Source organism: Budorcas taxicolor, chromosome 16 (genome assembly GCF_023091745.1).
Source record: "Budorcas taxicolor isolate Tak-1 chromosome 16, Takin1.1, whole genome shotgun sequence".
Taxonomy (NCBI): domain Eukaryota; kingdom Metazoa; phylum Chordata; class Mammalia; order Artiodactyla; family Bovidae; genus Budorcas; species Budorcas taxicolor.
This window is the reverse complement of record NC_068925.1, coordinates 44,027,542-44,047,432: the sequence shown is the minus strand read 5'-3', so window position 1 is coordinate 44,047,432 and position 19,891 is coordinate 44,027,542. Positions and strand designations below refer to the sequence as shown.

General features: G+C 46.1%; 1 protein-coding gene across 1 annotated transcript in view; it reads left to right on the top strand.

Annotated features, from left to right (window-relative positions):
* KIF1B (kinesin family member 1B) overlaps window positions 1-19,891 on the top strand; it is a 189,576-nt gene that overhangs the window by 135,765 nt on the left and 33,920 nt on the right. Inside the window, exons 39-48 of the mRNA XM_052653410.1 lie at window positions 2,426-2,540; window positions 3,323-3,456; window positions 4,172-4,233; window positions 8,151-8,296; window positions 8,485-8,724; window positions 9,836-9,907; window positions 10,923-11,044; window positions 12,683-12,832; window positions 13,120-13,312; window positions 13,517-13,635. Coding sequence (XP_052509370.1) covers window positions 2,426-2,540; window positions 3,323-3,456; window positions 4,172-4,233; window positions 8,151-8,296; window positions 8,485-8,724; window positions 9,836-9,907; window positions 10,923-11,044; window positions 12,683-12,832; window positions 13,120-13,312; window positions 13,517-13,635 — 1,353 coding nt within the window. The remainder of the gene's footprint in view (window positions 1-2,425; window positions 2,541-3,322; window positions 3,457-4,171; window positions 4,234-8,150; window positions 8,297-8,484; window positions 8,725-9,835; window positions 9,908-10,922; window positions 11,045-12,682; window positions 12,833-13,119; window positions 13,313-13,516; window positions 13,636-19,891) is intronic.

Genomic DNA, 19,891 nt, shown 5'->3' with positions numbered 1-19,891 from the left:
AGTATTTTGGAAGAAAATGTGCAGCCGTAACTCCCAAGCACCAAACAAATCAAACTGAAAAACAAAAAAACCCCACCTTTTTCTCCCCATCCCAATACAGGGAAATTTTAGTGATGTAAGAATTTTTCTATGTTAGCCAAGTTTCTATCAGAGAAATTTCTTCTTTAGGTTAAATGAAAACCAGACAGTAGGAATGTGAAGAGGCTTTTGCACACTCATTCAGGACACTTGTCTCATTTGAGAGGGAATCATGAACCATAAATCCTGGCCCCAGGAAGCGCAAATTCTGGTTCATTTCTTAATGAGTCACAGGTCCAGGCAGCAGGACTAGAAACTGTCCAGTGTCTCCAGGGTAACACACGCCATCACCCTACGAAGGGGCTTTACTTGACCTCAGCACAGGCGGGCCCAGACTGCAGGGCCACAGGTAGGCCCCATTCCAGGTACCTTGGCAGACACTGGGATGCAATAAAAGAGCCGTCTCAAGGACAGAGCCCTCAGGTGGCTCCTCTGAAGTAATGGATTCCACCACCCAATGTCAGAAGCTAAAATTTAAACCAAGCTAAAATTTAGATTCGATCAAAACAGGGCTCTGTGGGTGCATAAAGGGCTCTCTGGTGAGCCCAGGGGCAGGGGAGGGCCTTGTGTGGTTGCTGTTTGGGTCCCTTGGTTGCTTCGTCCATCTTTGTCTTGCTGTCTCTCTGTTCCTTTGGTATCTGTGTAGGGAATTTTCTTGACCCTTTATGCACTACCTTAAGAGCTAGATGTTTGCAAGAGTATCATGTACAGCTGATGACCCTGGAACAACACGGGCTTGAACTGTGTGGGTCCACTTATGTGTCGATTTTTTTCAGTAGTAGGTACCACAGCACTCCATGATCCATGGTTGGCAAGTTGTACGTAGATTTTTTCCTCTTTTTTGGCTGTTCTGGATCTTCATTGCTACGCAGACTTTCTCAGTTTGGGTGAACAGGGGCTACTCTTAGTTGCAATTCGTGCTTCTCACCGCAGTGGCTTCTCTTGTGGAGCACGGACTGTAGGCACTCGGGCTCAGTAGTTGTGGTGCCCTGCAGCATGTGGGATCTTCCCAAACCAGGGCTGGAACCCATGTCTCCTGTGTTGACAGGCAGATTCTCAACTACCGGACCACCAGGGAAGTCCTATACACGGATTTTTAAGAGCATGGAGGGTCAGCCCCCTATCCCCTGTTGTACAAGGGTCAACTGTACTTCAGTATGACTTACAACTGTACTTCTAGAAGCAGCTACAAGATGTAATCATCATGCTTCAAACACTAGCACTCAGGATGAGGTGTGATTATGGAATTCATTTAGAAGTATTGTTTTCTTTTATTATTTCTGGAGAAACAAGCACAGAGGTGTGTTTAGAGAGAAGATATGCCAACTATTTGCCAACATCTAGAAAAGACAGCTGCAGGGAGATTACCATTTGGTAAGGAGCGAAGTGGAATGTACTGAGCAGGGAATAAAGTGCACAAACTCCAGTTATATCAGGTGAGGTGTGTTATATGTCCAAAGAGCGTGGTGCTGGACAGCCCACTCTTCAGGGGTGGACAAGGTGTTTTCCCTGACAGTTCTCTTGGGGATTGAGTTGGGAGGTGATCTCTGACTCTGCTGTTGAACTCAGGATGGTGTTTCAGGTAAGACCTGCTGAACCAGAAGGTTTAATGTCAGGTAAGGGCTATGGTGTTTTTACTGGGAGGAAAAAAGAAAGGTATTAGGACAGTTTACAAAATCAGTTTATGGGTGTTTATTAAATAATCAAACTTATAGTTGTTATTTTTTTTTTATAGTTGTTATTTGAATGTTAGATTCTTATGTGGATTTTTGGAAAACTGATAAATAGTAGTTGGCTAGCTCTGGTACTAAAATCATTTTCTTTTACTGAAATGTCAGCTGAGAATAACCTCATATTTTATTTAAAACAAGTTTCTCTATGCTATCTCTCTCATCAGTCCTCCTAGATGTGTGTGTGATGTTTCTGAGGTTCACCAGGATGGAACTGACGCATGAAGAAGGCTGCTTCAAACGATTGATCCTCTATTTCCTGCCCTGGTCACTGACTCACGGAGGAGCTCACTTAGTCTTTCTTATTTTAGTTTCTGTCCATACTCATTTCTGCTTTTCATCTTAATTCTTTTGATTGATCTCACTATGTTGATGTTTATAGGCAGGGAGAAAAGAGGCTGGAGGCTGACCTTTTTCTCCCAGGAGATGAAGGTTCTACTCTATTGACAGAGTTTGGGAAGTTAGAACTGTGGGTCACTGTGGGTTCTGCAGCATTTCTGATTGTGGCATTACCTGGCTAAGATGACTTCAGGGCTCTACAGCGTTTCCGACTGTGGCAGTACCTGCGCTGAGGTACCTGCAGCTTTAGGTGACCCCTCTTGCCTTTTCAACCGTAGGACCTTCTATCGTTTCGAGGCCGTCTGGGATAGTTCCCTCCATAACTCCCTCCTTCTGAACCGAGTGACACCCTACGGGGAAAAGATCTACATGACCCTATCGGCCTACCTGGAGGTGAGAGAACCCGCAACTTGAGTTACCGTGACCTGCCAGCCCTGCACAGTGGGCAGGTTACAACAAGGAAATGGGGAGGAACGATGTGACTGATTGTGTCTTCCTTTCTCCCAGCTCATCTTCCCAGCTCATCCTTAAGTTACTTATTATATTATACTTTGCTAACTACTCTGGTTACATTAGGTTCTGTTCCCAGTCTCCAGTTAACGAAAAAGTCGCATAACTTCTATTTTATTCTCAGTTTTAGTAGCCTAGTCCCCATCCATCAGAGAATGCTTAAATTTAAGAAAACAGCCTCTTGTTTTTAGAAGTTGTGGATGGAGCCTAGTAGTGGCTACCATCGCAGATGCTAGATCTAGCCTGTCTGAGTTTAGGTCCCCTGTGCTATCACTTAATTGCCCTCCTGTCCTTGGACGAGTAATTTCTCCTCTGTGCTTCAATTTCCTCATCTCTTGAACAAGGGTAATGATAGTATTAATAGCATTTACCTAAGAAGGTTGCTGAGAGGTCACAAAAAGGGATTTAGGGCAAACAGTGCTGGGCATATGACAAATAATAACTATCAGCCATTGCCTACAGAAAAAAATTGAAAAAATTTGAAAAAATTTTGAGAAAAGTAAATGCACCTACAAGGAATACTGCCTGACCTTACACGTATTGTCTGATTTGCTGTTGAAATAAATTGTTGGTAGAGCTGAAGTCCTCCACCCACCACGTCTGGGACCAGCTTTCCAATGCCATGGTGCCCAGACTGTGGTCACAGCTGTTCCGTCTGCTTTCAGCTGGATCACTGCATCCAGCCCGCCGTCATCACCAAGGACGTGTGCATGGTCTTCTACTCCCGGGACGCCAAGATCTCACCGCCACGCTCGCTGCGCAGCCTCTTTGGCAGTGGCTATTCGAAGTCACCAGACTCGTAAGCTTTGGAAATGTCGCCTCGGGTTGGTGGGCCCCATACAAATGAGCAGTCTCAGGGTTCTCAGCCTATAAACTATTTGGTAGCTGACACCTGGAATGCAGTGAGGTAGATGTTGGCATTTAGTAAAATATTAATAGATGGATGAGTAGTAAAGGAAGGAAGGCATGTTCCATTGTGAACACTTTTCCAACAGTTTTGTAGGGACTGAGTGTTGTTTTAAATGTCATTATTATTATTTCTAACAGCTTACTGTTGGGACGTTCTTATTCTTAAGATTTATTTCTATTTTAGATACATAAATGTACATTGAGAATAATACAGTGACTACCTGTGCATCACCACTGAGCTTAAAAATGGTTACTAATGCAGTAGAAGTTTCAGTCCCCTTCCTAACCACACTCCCTAGAAGCTGGTGTTTGTCATTTTCATTCTACTCAGACCTTTACCCCTTCATCTCTTCTTTCTTGTAAGAAAAGGCAAAATTCAATTTTCGCATTTGTATTATACATTTTCCAGTTTGTCATTCAGTTTTTTCCTAAGTTCAGAATAGGAGAAGAACAGCGACTGATGAGAGATGTCTGTAATTTTGCAGACATCTGAGGGTGGGTTGCAGTTCCAGCACAGGAGACAATGTTTTAAGCAGAGAGAATTGAGATTCTTCCTGTTTTTGTGCTGTTTGAAGTTAATTGTTTATTTGTTTTAATTTACATAGCAATCGAGTCACTGGAATTTATGAACTCAGTTTATGCAAAATGGCAGACACAGGAAGTCCAGGTAAGCTCTGTGGATCAGGGAAGGGAGAGTTACCTTTGCATTTGACTGCAGTACACTATATCAAAAGTTTATCCCACCCATGCAGGATGGATATACATTTTTGAGACACCAGTTATATTTTACAAGCCACTTTGGTGGTGATGGTAGGAGTTACCATTTTCTGAGTTACGACACTGTTTGCTTTATGACATGCTATACAGTTATAAAAACTGTATAGAACAGATTGTTACTAGGCTGTGGAATATTATCAGTATAACAAATTCAAGCATATTATGAGAATTCCCTGGTGATCCAGTGGTTAGGACTCAGTGCATTCACTGCCATGGCCCCAGGTTCAGTCCCTGGTCAAGGAACTAAGATCCTACAAGCCCTGAGTCATGAATCCCCTCCCCACCCCCTCGCAAAAAAAATTAAATGTATTACAGTGAATTTGGTTTGGAAAACTTCAGAACCATTTCCCTTCCTCCCTTAGCCCCAAAGATAACTTGACAGTGTGACTTTACAGGTACCGTCAAACTAGAATTTGAACCTCCTATGCTATGGAAAGACAAATGATTAATATTAAGCTGAGCTTGTTCTGTGTCCCTTTTTATGTCTCTGTGGAAAGCTGTTATTCCTCCATTGTGGTGGCCTTAAACAGCCCTCTGCGTTTCCATGTTTGTGAAACTGGAACAGGGACAAAAGTATGGGTTTTTCAAAACATTTAGTGTAAGTTTGAATCATTTTGGAGAAAATATGTGGAAAAGAGACTGAGGCCCACATGTAAGAATGGAGATAAAAGGAAGATTCTGAGTATGAATCTAAGTCCCATAGCAGCTAATTACAGTGTCTAGAGAATTCCTCCAGAAATTTTTAAATTAACGTAAGTTCATGTCTTTTAAGGGCTTCCCTGAGAGCTCAGTTGGTAAAAAAATCCAACTATAATGCGGGAGACCCCAGTTTGATTCCTGGGTGGGGAACATCCACTGGAGAAGGAATAGGCTACCCACTCCAGTATTCTTAGGCTTGTCTTGTGGCTCAGCTGGTAAATAATCCACCTGCAATGTGGGAGGCCTGGGTTTGATCCCTGGGTTGAGAAGATCCCCTGGAGAAGGGGAAGGCTACACACTCTGGTATTCTTGCCTGGAAAATTCCATGGACTATACAGTCCATGGGGTCGCAAAGAGTTGGACAAGACCAAGCGCCTTTCACTTTCACTTCACTTTCATGTCTTTTAAATTTGAAACCAGTTCAGTTCAGTTCAGTCACTTAGTCGTGTCCAACTCTTTGCAACCCCATGAACTTCAGGACACCAGCCCTCCCTCCATCACACAGCTTGCAGAGCCTACCCAAACTCATGTCCATTGTGGCGGTGATGCCATCCAACCATCTCATCCTCTGTCGTCCCCTTCTCCTCCTGCCCTCAATCTTTCCCAGCATCAGGGCCTTTTCCGATTAGTCAGCTCTCCACATCAGATGGCCAAAGTATTGGAGTTTCAGCTTCAGCATCAGTCCCTCCAATGAACACTCAGGACTGGTCTCTTTTAGGATGGACTGGTTGGATCTGCTTGCAGTCCAAGGGACTCTCAAGAGTCTTCTCCAACACCACAGTCAAAAGTGATAATTCTTCAGTGCTCAGCTTTCTTTATAGTCCAACTCTCACATCCATACATGACCACTGGAAAAACCATTGCCTTGACTAGACGGACCTCTGTTGGCAAAGTAATATAATGTCTCTGCTTTTTAATATGCTGTCTAGGCTGGTCATAACTTTCCTTCCAAGGAGCAAGCGTCTTTTAATTTCATGGCTGCAGTCACCATTCACATCGATTTTGGAGCCCAGAAAAATAAAGTCAGCCACTGTTTCCACTGTTTCCCCATCTATTTCCCATGAAGTGATGGGACCAGATGCCATAATCTTAGTTTTCTGAATGTTGAGCTTTAAGCCAACTTTTTCACTCTCCTCTTTCACTTTCATCAAGAGGCTGTTTAGTTCTTCCTCACTTTCTGCCATAAGGGTGGTGTCATCCACATATCTGAGGTTATTGATATTTCTCCTGGCAATCTTGATTCCAGCTTGTGTTTCCTCCAGCCCAGCACTTTCTCATGATGAACTCTGCATACAAGTTAAATAAGCAGGTGACAATATACAGCCTTGACGTACTCCTTTTCCTATTTGGAACCAGTCTGTTGTTCCATGTCCAGTTCTAACTGTTGCTTCCTGACCTGCATACAGATTTCTCAAGAGGCAGGTCAGGTGGTGTGGTATTCCCATCTCTTTCAGAATTTTCCACAGTTTATTGTGATCTACACAGTCAAAAGCTTTGGCATAGTCAATAAAGCAGAAATAGATGTTTTTCTGAAACTCTCTTGCTTTTTCGATGATCCACCAGATGTTGGCAATTTGATCTCCGGTTCCTCTGCCTTTTCTAAAACCAGCTTGAACATCTGGAAGTTCACGGTTCACGTATTGCTGAAGCCTGGCTTGGAGAATTTTGAGCATTACTTTACTAGTGTGTGAGACGAGTGCAATTGTGCGATAGTTTGAACATTCTTTGGCATTGCCTTTCTCTGGGATTGGAATGAAAACTGACCTTTTCCAGTCCTGTGGCCACTGCTGAGTTTTCCAAATTTGTTGACATATTGAGTGCAGCACTTTCACAGCATCATCTTTTAGGATTTGAAATAGCTTAACTGGAATTCTATCACCTCCACTAGCTTTGTTCGTAGTGATGCTTCCTAAGGCCCACTTGACTTCACATTCCAGGATGTCTGCCTCTAGGTGAGTGATCACACCATAGTGGGTCGTGAAGATCTTTTTTGTACAGTTCTGTGTATTCTTGCCACCTCTTCTTAATATCTTCTTCTTCTGTTAGGTCCCTACCATTTCTGCCCTTTATTGAGCCCAGGTTTGGATGAAATGTTCCCTTGGTATCTCTAATTTTCTTGAAGAGATCTCTGCTGCTGCTTCTAAGTCAGTTCAGTCGTGTCCGACTCTGTGCAACCCCATGGACGGCAGCCCACCAGGCTACCCCATCCCTGGGATTCTCCAGGCAAGAGCACTGGAATGGGTTGCCATTTTCTTCTCCAATGCATGAAAGTGAAAAGTCAAAGTGAAGTCGCTCAGTTGTGTTCGACTCTTCGCGACCCCATTTACTGCAGTCTACCATGCTCCTCCGTCCATGGGATTTTCCAGGCAAGAGTACTGGATGGGGTGCCATTGCCTTCTCCGGAAGAGATCTCTAGTCTTTTCCATTGTATTGTTTTCCTCTATTTCTTTGCATTGATCGCTGAGGAAGGCTTTCTTATGTCTCCTTGCTATTCTTTGGAACTCTGCATTCAAATGGGAATATCTTTCCTTTTCTGCTTTGCTTTTCACTTTTCTTCTTTTCACAGCTATTTGTAAGGCCTCCTCAGACAGCCGTCTTGCTTTTTTGCATTTCTTTTTCTTTTTCTTGATCCCTGTCTCCTGTACAATGTCATGAACTTCTGAAACCAGTAAAACATTTTAAAAAATTAACGGGAAATAACGGAGGCAGAACCAGTTGGTCACCTACCATCTTGACTGAGCCATGAAACATGAGGGAGGTGCATATAGTCCTTTCCCACTTTTTTCCTCTGAGTGTATTTTTATATATTTGAACCAATAGTGTGCAGACTATTTAATCTCTGTGTTTCCACTTAACACAATATCTAGCATTTTCTCAAGTTGCATTACCAGCTTCATAATTATCTAAGAATGTAAAACTCTGTTTTAAAAGAAGTTCAGACAGTTGCTTTGGCACAAAAGGGATACATTTTTGTTATAATATCCCAGGTATCTTGAGACACAACTGTCCTAGTGTGCCATATGTATGAATTATTCATTCCTTTTGCGCTAAAATTAGACTTGGGTTTTTCTGTGGGGAAGAAAAAAAAGTGGTTTCCTCTTATCTCAGGCATGCAGCGGAGGAGAAGGAAAATCTTGGATACCTCAGTGGCATACGTGCGGGGGGAGGAGAACTTGGCCGGCTGGCGGCCCCGGGGAGACAGCCTCATCCTAGAGCACCAGTGGGAGTTGGAGAAGCTGGAGCTCCTGCACGAGGTACTGGAGGGGAGGCAGGCGCAGGCAAACTCTTGGGTGAGATGCCCCAAATATCATCTTATGCTCAGCTGCTGCCTATGACCAGGGCTTGGCAGTTTTCCTTCACAGTGGACGCATGATATAATACTTTGCTTATTAAGACCTTGATGAGCTTGCATTTGCTGAGGCTGTACTGTTGTTGTTCTTAGGTGGAGAAAACCCGCCACTTTCTGCTGCTCCGCGACAGACTGGGTGACAGCATCCCCAAATCCCTGAGTGACTCGGTGTCCCCCAGCCTCAGCAGCGGGACCCTCAGCACCTCCACCAGCATCTCCTCTCAAATCTCAACCACCACCTTTGAAAGTGCCATCACACCCAGTGAGAGCAGTGGCTACGACTCAGCAGACATTGAAAGCCTGGTGGACCGAGAGAAAGAGCTGGCTACTAAGGTGGGACTCTCTGTCTCTGCTGAGCACTTCCCCCTGAGGCTCTGTGAGCTGGTCTTTCTGTTTTCTCTTTTGCATTTTCATCTTTCTTTGAGGGCCTCTGATTCAAGGCCTCTGATTCAGGTGCTGACACGGTGAATATAGGAGTAAAGAAGACTTAATTTCTACCCTTAATAAGTTTACAGGCGAGTGGGTGGCCAGCTTTTAATAGAGGTGTGATCTGAAATGCTGAGGCAGAGGAGAGGCCTGCCCAGGAGGGCACTCATGAGCTGACCTTGGGAGGACACACAGGCGAGAGCCAGCAATGTCCTGCATGGCCAGTGTGAGGGAATCCGCGCAGGAGAGAGACAGGAGATGGAGCTGGGGAAGCAGACCAGGGGCCAGGTCACGAAGAGCCTGAGTGCTGGAGCAGAGCATGCAGAGTGCTCTGGGAGTGCTTCAGACGGGTATTTGTGTTTTAGAAAGACTGCTCTGGCAGTAATAAAGAGGCTGCGTTTGTGGGGAGGAGACTGGAGGCAGAAAGAATTCTCTATTTCCATAATCCAGATGAGAAATGATCGAGTTTTTTAACTATGGTGGGAGTATGTGGGATGAAGAGGAATCGTGAGAGAGATGTTTGGAAGGTAGAATCCACATTGTTTGTGACTAAATACCACAGGAGCAGGCAGAGGGCTTGTTTGGGATGACCACCAGGCATGTGGGTCTGGGCAACTGGCTGACAATGGAATATAAAAATAAGAGGGAGTCTGTAATTGTTTCAGTAATTGAATGATCATCTAGATGATTTAGGAACATATATCATCTAGAAATCTCTACCTTTTAGTACCAATGCAAGTTGAGAATTAGAGATGCCATTGCATTCTTAAACACTTTAAACTGTGGTGTTTGTAGTAATTCACTTTTGCAGTTTTGAGAATGGCTTTTTATCCACTCATATTATCATCTTTATTAGGCAGGTCCAAGGCTTCCCTTGCTATATTCCTAGCTAATTTCCCAGGTTATTTGAGCAGCACCTGAGCTCCACTGTGGGTCTTGGCATGTTATTTTCCCTCTGTGCTTTAATTCAGGGCTTTGTTTAACCATCAAAACTTGCTCTTCTCATTCTCTTCCCTAGTGCCTGCAACTTCTCACCCACACTTTCAACCGAGAATTCAGCCAGGTGCACGGCAGCATCAGTGACTGCAAGGTGAGCAGCTCCTGTTTCCTGTCCTCAGATTCTGCTGCTTTTTGGTGGCTTGGGATGGGCCTGGTGTTATGTCTGAGGATGTCTGACATACCTCCTCCTGCATTTATTTATTTAGTTTTTCAGTCAGAACATTGACTTCCAAAGATGGACATATCTCTTTCTCTGTCTCTTAAATCAATTATCAGATGGGAAACATTTGGCTTTTCCCTGGATCCCTTGCAGAACAATATTCTATTGAGGGTGATACGTTATTATATGGCAGGGCACAGCAAGTTCTGAGTTTCTTAGTGGCATGAAATTTTGTTGCTCTCTATAGATAGTGAGGTGAACACTTGAGAGAACTTCTGCTTCACTCTCCTTCCATCATCATCCCGTTTCCTGCTCTTCCCTAGCACGCCAAGCTTTCTGCCTTGGGTCTGTGTACACGGCCTGTTCATTTGTCTGGAATAATCTTCCAGATAGTCCCATGATTGGCTTCTTTAGCTATTTCATCTTTCTGCTTAGATATTGCCTCCTTGAAGTGAATTCCCTTAACCATCCTCTGTGAAGCCAGCAGCTCTCTGAAACTTTTTAACCTGCTTCCCTGCTTTCTCTTTTGCTGTAGCATCGATCCCTGCCTGACACTTCTTAAAGTGTTTGTTGATTGGTTGATTCTCTGCCTTCTCCACTTAGAATGTAAGTTTTAGGAAGGCAGGGCCCCTGCCATGTTCTTAGAATAGTACTTGTTGTTCTCAATGCTTGTCATGCATAAACAGGGTCTTTGTCAATGAAGGAGGCTGTAGCAGTATAAAACATAGGCATATTTTATAAATATAAAAAGCAAGCCTTGCCTCTTTTGTAAATTTCTTTATTCCTATTGTGACAGGTAGGCCATAAAATATTTGTAGAAGTTGTTTCCTTGCAAGGCCCAAAACACAGGAGATTTGTGAGCGTGAGGTCCCTGGCTGCCAAAGCGCCTCACTACGGAGTCCTCGTGTTGCCGTGGACCTCACTTGCGAGCTCTGCTTTCTTCCAGCTAGCTGACCTCTCTCCCGTCGGCCGGGACCCCTCTGTGTCCAGTCTGAGCAGTTCCACCCTCACTCCGTCCTCTACCTGCCCCTCTCTGGTGGACGCTAGGAGCAACTCCCTGGATCAGAAGTAAGTACCCGGACCTCACCGAGAGAACCAAGGGAACCGCCGACCTTCTGCTTGCCCAGTGGCTCCCAGCCGAGGGCAGCACCATCTCCCAGGCAGCTCTGGGAGATATGTGGGAGCCTTTTCTGGATGTCACAGTGGCTTGGCAGGTGCTCATGCCATCTCTGAATATCACACCTTCCTAAATCTCTATACCATATCACTGACTCCTCTTCTTCATCCCCCTTTGCTTGATTTGTTCTTCAGTTCACAACCCTGGTTGTCTCCCCATTCATAGCAGACAGAGGAAGCCCCATCTAGGGAAAAATATTTTGAAATGACTTTGGAAAAAATATTTTAATGACACAGCCAAATATATAGGTAAGAGTAATAGAGACCAAGTCTAGGTCTCAAGACTTAATCATTAAAATCACTGCTGTGCAGTTGCCATCAGTCTCCTCCGCCCTGTCTCCATTCGTTATGCTCACCTATCCGAATGCACCTGGTTATCATCCAGCTGTCTGTCTTCCTGTATCAGTACTGGAAGTGGGCTTCCGGTGGGCTGCAGAAAACAGCACAACAGGGTGATTTAGTTGAATTCCACTGCCATCAACTGTAAGACATTATTTTTACATGCCACTAAAAAAACTTCCCTGTTGGCACTAGTGCTAAAGAACCCACCTGCCAGTGCAGGAGACATAAGAGACATGGGTTCAATCTCTGGGTTGGGAAGATCCCTTGCAAGAGGGCTTGGCAACCCACTCCAGTATTCTTGCCTGGAGAATCCCTTGGACAGAGGAGCCTGGAAGGCAGAGGTCTGTAGGGTCGCAAAGAGTCAGACATGACTGAAGTGACTTAACACACAGTGTGCAAGAAAGCCAAAGCACTGTCACTGCAGTGTGAGATGCCATAAATTATAAGATGCATCCCAATTCGAGGAACAATGAAGTGTGAGAAAAATGGGGTTTTTGGAGTTAGTGAGATACAATTGATTAGACTAAGCTGCTCTACAAAGGTAACAGCACAGAGCGCAGGAATTGTCTCTCACAGCAGCTTTGCTCCAGACAGTCACATGGGGACCCAGTTCTTCTCATTTTTTGCGTGCTCCACTGGTCCTTCAGGCAGTGGTTCTCAGACTTTAGAGACATCAGCACCACCTGGGAGGCTTGTGAGAGCCCAGATGGCTGAGCCCCATCCAGGGTTTCTGTTTCCACATGTCTGAGCTGGAGCTGGAGAATCTGAATCTCTAACACTCTTTTCAAGTGAAGTTGATGCTGCTGATCAGGGACCTCACCTTGAGAACCCCTGCCCTAGGTGGTTCCCTAGGTGTGGCCTGGGGACTATGCAGGAGCATACCAGGGAATGGTGTTCATACTCCTCAGCCTTCTGTTCAGAGGGCTTCCGGACAAGAGGGGAGACTGAGAGACTCGCTGGTCATCAGTGAGAATTTCCTTTGTTAATAACTGCCGAAGGATGACACCCAGTGGATGTGGGATTAATTACCTTTTGGATGCCAGCTCTGCCTTCTTAGCCAGTCTCTGAGGACCTGGTGACCTGGTGTTGGCAGGGTCCCTGGTGTTTGGGGAGAAGCATTGTTTTGTGCATTGACCTCATGGAAGCTCTTGGTAACCCCTTTCTTCCTAACCTCTGTCTCTTTTCAAGGACCCCAGAAGCCAATTCCCGGGCCTCTAGTCCCTGCCCAGAATTTGAACAGTTTCAGATTGTCCCACCTGTGGAAACGCCCTATTTGGCCCGAGCAGGAAAAAATGAATTTCTCAATCTTGTTCCAGATATTGAAGAAATTAGACCAGGGTGAGTACTGTATGGAACAGAGATGCTGGGTATTAGAAGACAGGTTAGCGGGAATTCACTTCCAACTGTTCTGCTCAGGTCTAATGCAGATGGACCTGGGATGCAGGAATGGGACTGCGTTCTGCTCCAGGTGTATCTCTGTTCCCCTCACCTGGCACGGCCTGCCAAATAGATCATTGCCTGTTTCCTTCAACCTAGGGACGTGGCCTCAGTCTGTTTTGATGGCCTTCAGCTTATGATCACTTTATTTTTCTGAGGAACTAACCTCTGCTGACCTGTCCTTTCAGCTCAGTGGTCTCCAAGAAAGGATATCTGCATTTCAAGGAGCCCCTGTCCAGCAACTGGGCTAAACATTTCGTCGTGGTCCGTCGCCCTTACGTCTTCATCTATAACAGCGACAAAGACCCTGTGGAGCGGGGCATCATTAACCTGTCCACAGCCCAGGTGGAGTATAGCGAGGACCAGCAGGCCATGGTGAAGGTCAGTCCTGCCCTCTCCGCTGTTCATTGCCGTTCACAGCCTGCCCGTTTGAGTTCTGAACCCTGTCGTGTGGTGCAGAATCTCTTTTGTGTTTGGTGTCTCTGAACCGTCTGTGTGAAGGGCTGTGTGCCCTCTGAATGTGGCCGGTGGTCGCCATTGTTCAGTATCCATAGGAACGTTCTTGTTCTCCTGGGTCTCTTTCAGACACCAAACACCTTTGCTGTGTGCACCAAGCACCGTGGGGTCCTTTTGCAGGCTCTCAACGACAAAGACGTGAATGACTGGTTGTACGCCTTTAACCCTCTCCTTGCTGGCACAATACGGTAAGAAGCTCTTGTGTTTCCTTTCTCTCCTTGGCAGTTGGTTCCAGGGATGTCAACATAAACAGGAAAGGAAGTCTTGTTATGAACACGTTTAAGTTGGAGGAAGGATAGGAGTGTGAGTGTGGGCGTAGGTCATCAGGTGTCCTGAGGGGCTCAGGGACTCTGGTTACATTTGAACCCAGTTAATCTCTTGCTTCGACTTGTTCTTCTTAAGGGGGCTGCAGCTAGAGGCTGTGGGACTGAGTAAAGGAAAGACTGGGAGAACCTTAATGGTCCCCAGTGTTCAGCTGTGTGATCCAACGTCAGACCCCGAGAGGGCCTTCTGTCCCAGGCTCCCCAGAGTGAGGAGGACTGTTGGCTGTCCTGTTTGTCCAGGGGCCTAACGACTGGGCCTGCAGTGTAGGATGGGAGGATGAAGGACATGAAGGAGGGGCACAGAGAAGCAGACCTACGGGGCAGGGGCCTCTGAATCTCAGCTTCCAACCCTGTGTCTGTCTCATCCTCTCATCCCTTTGTCGTCTGCAGGTCAAAACTCTCCCGCAGATGCCCAAGCCAAGCGAAGTACTAGGCGACTGCCGAGCACCCTCACCCGCCTTCCGAGAGATAAAGAAAGTGTTTCCCCTCATTCTCTTCGTGATCCTTGACGGTTACTCTTGTGTGTGATCCTGTGGCTTGACTACTCGTCCCTCTCGTCCAGCACTTTTTCTAGTGCTCCTGGTCCCCATCCCCATTGCTCTGTACTCTTTTCTTTTCTCCTGTGCTGAGAATCTTGTTAGAAGCATGTGGCCTAACAAAAGTGGGGAAAGAAACACACACACACACACAAACCCCAAGGAGATCCAAATTGTTTTTTGGTGTACTTTGGCTTCCTTTTGTGTGATAGGTCCCCATTATGACCTCTGACATCTGTGCTGCCATTTGGATATCTCTGTCTGTCTTTCAAGACACCATACTACTACTTTCTTTTTTCTGTTTGGGATATAATTTCAACTTTTCTTGGGTGGCTTAGAGACTAAAGGAGGAGACATCTAGTCTTTTTAGAACCCGAGGGGAAAAATCTTACCCTTCCCCTTTCTGTTGCTTCTTGCCATGATTAATCCCTGCATTTTCCATTCAGGGAAACAAATGGTTGTAGTGAGCGTAGACATGGGAAGGTGTATTCTCTGAAGTTGGGGCTTATTTAGAACATAGCTATGTAATTTTAACATAGTGGAAGAGAGGACAAGAGAGGGACTTTTCAGCAGATTTGGGACAGTGGCCGCTGTTGACCGTGTTAGAAGGGAAGAGCCAGGGCTGTTGCCAGTGGGTCTCACAGGCCCTGGGGCCTTGGCGGTGGTGGTCCGGAGGTTTCCCTCACAGGAGGGCTCCTTGAGTGGTTTGTCTCACTGGGAGGGAGCCTCTTCTGAGTCCCAGTTCTATTCTGGGCGTTAGTAATGATGGTGGCTCAGTTTGGAATTCCTGCCATGATGTCATGCACAGATGTCCCACCAGGAGGGTGTGTCTGCCTGATGAACCTGATGGTCTTTGTCATTGTCATGATTATGATAAGGACGGGTAGTGACCTGGTGATGGTCGTAGCTCCCTTTGATCAAAGAAACGTAGCTCTAGGAATACACTTGAACAGAGGAGCCTGGCGTGCTGCAGTCCATGGGGTCACAAAGAGTCAGACCTGACTAAGTGACTGAACAACAAGATACGCTCAGAAGCCTCCCTCTGAATCCAGTGGCCATTTTCAGTGATCCTCGTCCAGTGGGAAATCCTGTCAGTGATACTTGTCTCCCTCCATGAACAAATAAATAAGTGAAAGTGGCAGACTTTGCTTTTTGGACCCCAGGATTATAACAGACTGCCTCGTACCACTGAAAGCAGAAGGACACCTGGGGGCAGAGAAGCAGTTCCACCTGAACCCTGGTCCCAGACATAGTTGGTTGTCTCCTCTGTGGAAATCCTGCCGGAGGGGAGAGGAGCCCACTGCCCACAGCCTCCTGCTGTGACAGAACAGGCTCACCTGCTGCCAGAGGCCTTGGCGGAAGATGCGCTTCCTCTTCCAGCTGCAGTGAGTGTCCCAGGAATGAACAGGAGAGGAGACTCCAGGTACTTCGGTTCCTTTCCAGTTGACTTGGGGATGTCCTCTACCATCCTTTCCCGCCCTCGCTCACACCTTTCTTTCACCATCCCTCAGGCGGTCAGGAAAGTGTCTGCTCGCTCCCACCTTGTGGAGACTGGAGGTCCCCAGTCTCGAGGGCACTGACCCTCGGGCAAGGGGGAAGGGCCCATGCGCTCCTCAGAACGGGTGCTGGGCAGGCGTGTGTGCGTCAGCACCCAGACTGTGGCCTCACCTTCCTGCTGGGGCTTATCTTCTGGCTTCATTCATAACTGCTTTGCAAAGAGGAGGAAAAGGAAGTCACTGGAGAGCTGAACAAGAGAAAGAAGAGTAATCAAAGGCTATGGCCTTACCTGAAAAATTATTAAGAAAAACTGTAGCAGATTTTTAAACTTTCTTCCTCTCCTTAAATGAAACATAGGTCACTAACCCTAATGTTAATTGTTTCCTAAGTGGTACTTGAGACTTTAACGTAGTTAGAGGTTTCTTATCTAATGGGCACAATATGCCCTTCCAGTGTCTACTCAAACCCAGGGTCTGTTTGTGCTTAGAGACAGCTTCCTGGGCTGAAATTAAGTAATTTCAGGGAACAAAGATGAGATTCGAAAGTTAACGTTTAGAGTTAGGTCATGGATGCTGCTGCTGTTAAAGTCTGACAGGAGGACCCATGTCTGTGACTGAAGGAGGTGGGGAAGCGGAGGGAGAGAGAAATCAAGTGACAGACTGACATGACCTGTTTTTGCTTCTCACTTAAACAAAACTGACTGGGAAAGTCTTCGCTTTGGGATGTCAGATACTGTGACAGGCTGAGGTCAGAAGGCCTGGTGAGGCAGTGGGGGCCGCGGCCATGGCTCACCTGTACAGCCCCCGCAGGGTCCCCTCTTCTCTAGGGGCCTGTTTTCAGATTAAAGCTGGAGCAAGAGTTGATGTTCCCTTTCCAGGTAGGCCCATCCCCACTTTCAAGCTCTGAGAGGGAATTTTTGGCAGGAATTATGAGGCTTTTGTGGAAGAGGAAAAGTGAAAGAACTCAAATCTTTAAGGAAGCTACTTTTTAAGGTAGTGTTGGGGTTTTCTTTTTCCCCTAATGCACTCTTTTAAGCAAGCAGAATAATAACAACAAAGCAAGGAAGAACACTATACAAAGTAAGGAGAAATGAGTGCTATTTAAAAGTAACCATCTCCTTCCTCCCCATGTCCTTCCTCCTGTCAGAGCGAAAGACGGCCCCACGGCTTCCACCAGACCGGCGTCCACACCCTCCTTGTCTCTGCGCTGGCCTAGGGGTTGGTCAGCTCCTGGGCTGGGCTCTGCGGGGTCAGCCAGCCCGCGCACGGCCACCAGCGCAGGGAGGGGCTGCCTCTGGCAGCTGGGTGGGAACTTGAATTCCAGTCCATTTTTATAATGTGAGGAAAGTTGAGGGAAATGATTTCTGCCAAGAAACCACTACTTTTTCCCCCTTCAGCTGTATAGAACTTACAAAACTGCTCACTTTCAGTGGGGTTTTTCAGCTCTTTTAAGATGAGGGAATCAGTTAAATCACTGCAAGATCTTTTGGTACCTAAAGTAAAAATGACTTCTCCTGGCACATATATCAAAGCAAAGACTTTATTGCCTGCTGCTTATTGTCTAATTTACAGGGATATTTAATTTTGTAAGGTATTTGTATATTTACACAGCTGTAATTAATTGCACATTGAACTGGAAAAGCAAGGTGATGCGCTCGTAGCACCTGTCGGTACTTGGCACCTCTCATCCCAGCTCCACTCGGCTTCTCTATCAGGGCTTGTCTGTTTCTTGTTTGATGTGGGTCCTTCGTTTTTCCCTTTTGGTTCCCTTTTTAAAATGTGATTGTTAACCTGCTCTTTAAAAAGAAGAGACTAATCCTGCTGCTGCTCTCAGAAGGTTCGCTGAATGTATTTTCAACAGGGCTCTAACTCCTGTGCGCTGCAGCTGTCCCCCGTGGCCCGTGACACTTCACCAAGGTGCGGCCAGACCGCGACCGTGCAGCAGAAACGGATCGACTGGGGTTTCCTTAGTATATAAACGGCTTGATCGGCTGAGAGGCTCCCTGCTGCTGTTGTTCAAAAGGCCATTTATGAAACTTGAATTTGAGCCCCATCAAATCTTAGGAAAGCCTCTGATCACTTAAAGGAAGGAATCAGAGTTGATACAAATTTCATGTTACAGAGTCACAGCCAAATGGCCTGTGCTCAGATAGGAAGTCCTAGCTGATATTGGTCTCTTGGCAAACCCTGGCTGTCGCGTGTTGTTTTCACGTCTTCAAGTTCATCCTTTTCATTTGCACATCCTGACATCAGTTCACCTGAGGAACCCAGCAGCCTTCTATGAGTCATCCCCAACTTGGTGGTTCTGAAGCATTTGTCCCGCGAGACTTTGGGTCTCGTCACCCTCCTCGTGCACAACCATAAGACCCGTGAAGCATAAGTGGCCTTTTTGAACCAAGACTTTGCAAACTGATCTCTCCCCAGGGAAGGAGTTGAGCACATTAGCAACAATGTACATTATTAATTTCGGATTTTCATTTTCATGTTTTATTATGTAAATATGATCTGACGTTCGGAGCTTGAGTATACAGAATGTAAATATAGTTCTTGTATTTGTACTAATTCTGGTTCTTTTGCTGTATAGCCTTAGATGTGCAATGCAGACATTAACTGTGTATGGTAACCTTGCATCACGGAACTATTAGTGAACGAGGTCATATTAATAAAGGTACAACCAGTGCATCAGAAGGCTCTTGATGTGCTTTTATTCTTGCACCCTTTATAAGGTATTTAACACAAAGATTTTTCTTGACTGGAAAAGATACTGCTCTTCTGGGAAAAAGGTCACATCACAATGCCATGACCTACACATTCCTTTCTGAGAATTCCAAACAACAGTTATTATGTAACTAGTGTGGTGCTGTTTCTTTGAAAGTACTCTCCTCCCAAGTGTGGGAGTGGGTATTCTAGATGGAAGATTTGTCCCTTTTTTCTCTTGAGGCCTCTCTTTGTAAACCTATCAGTGAGTCTGTAGTGTGTGGTATGGTAGTGATTCTGTAGGTGGTACAGTGGTTGGGATTTTCACTATCATTTTAACAAGTTCCTGTTGTGAGCTGTTCACTGTCCTGGGTGTGTGGGGAAGAGTGGAAGCAGGGAGTTGAAACTACATTCAAGCAAAAAGCATTGACTCAGTTCACACGCATCCACGTGCCCGCGTGTGTCTGGATGCTGATGACTCAGCAGCGAACCAAACAGGCCTGGTACCCGTGGCCCTCCCATTCCGGTAATGGAAGATATTCGTTACACAAATTTAAAATGTTACAGAGCAAAGTAAAGCTGAATAAAATGTTAGAAGGGATGGGAGGGAAAGGCGTCTTTTTAGGTGTGTGGGCAGAGAAGGCCGCTGTTGGGAGATGCCATTAGAGTAGACTCAGTGAATGAGCGGGTGAGCCATGCGAGGTGCGTGTGTACTCAGTCGTGGCCAGCGCTTTGTGACCCGTGGACTCTAGCCCGCCAGGCTCCTCTATCCATGGGATTCTCCGGGCACGAACACTGGAGTGGGTTGCCATTTCCTCCTCCAGGGGATCTTCCCCACCCTGGGATCGAACCTGTGTCTCCTGCATTGGCAGGTTGGTTCATTACCACTGTGCCATCTGGGAAGCCCGAGCCGTGCAAATCCCTGGGCACAAAGGTGGTCTCCAAGCAGCGGTAATAAGTGCTTGAGGCAGCTGTGTCCTCAGAAGGTTCCAGAATAGGGAGGTGGCCCGGGTAGAGACAGGAAGTAGTTGGGCCTGGGTGGTTTCAAGCGCTTAGGTAACTAATTTCATTAGAGTAAATAGGAACCAAGGGAGGATTTTGAGAAGATATATTCCATAATCTTATTTGTGTGCTTTGTTCGTTTAAATCTTTTAAATATTTGTTTGGCTGCTCTGGTTGGGATTCTCAATCTTTGTTGCAGCATGCAGGCGGGTTCGTTCTTATGGCATGTGGGATCTAGTTCCCAGGCCAAGGATCGAACCCGGCCTCTCTGTGTTGGGAGTAGGGAGTCTTAGCCACTGTAATACCAGGGAAGTCCTTTATTTATGTTCTTAAAAAGGCCATTCTGGGAAGCAGCCTGTGTGTGTAGAGACAGGGATGTGTGGAGGAAGA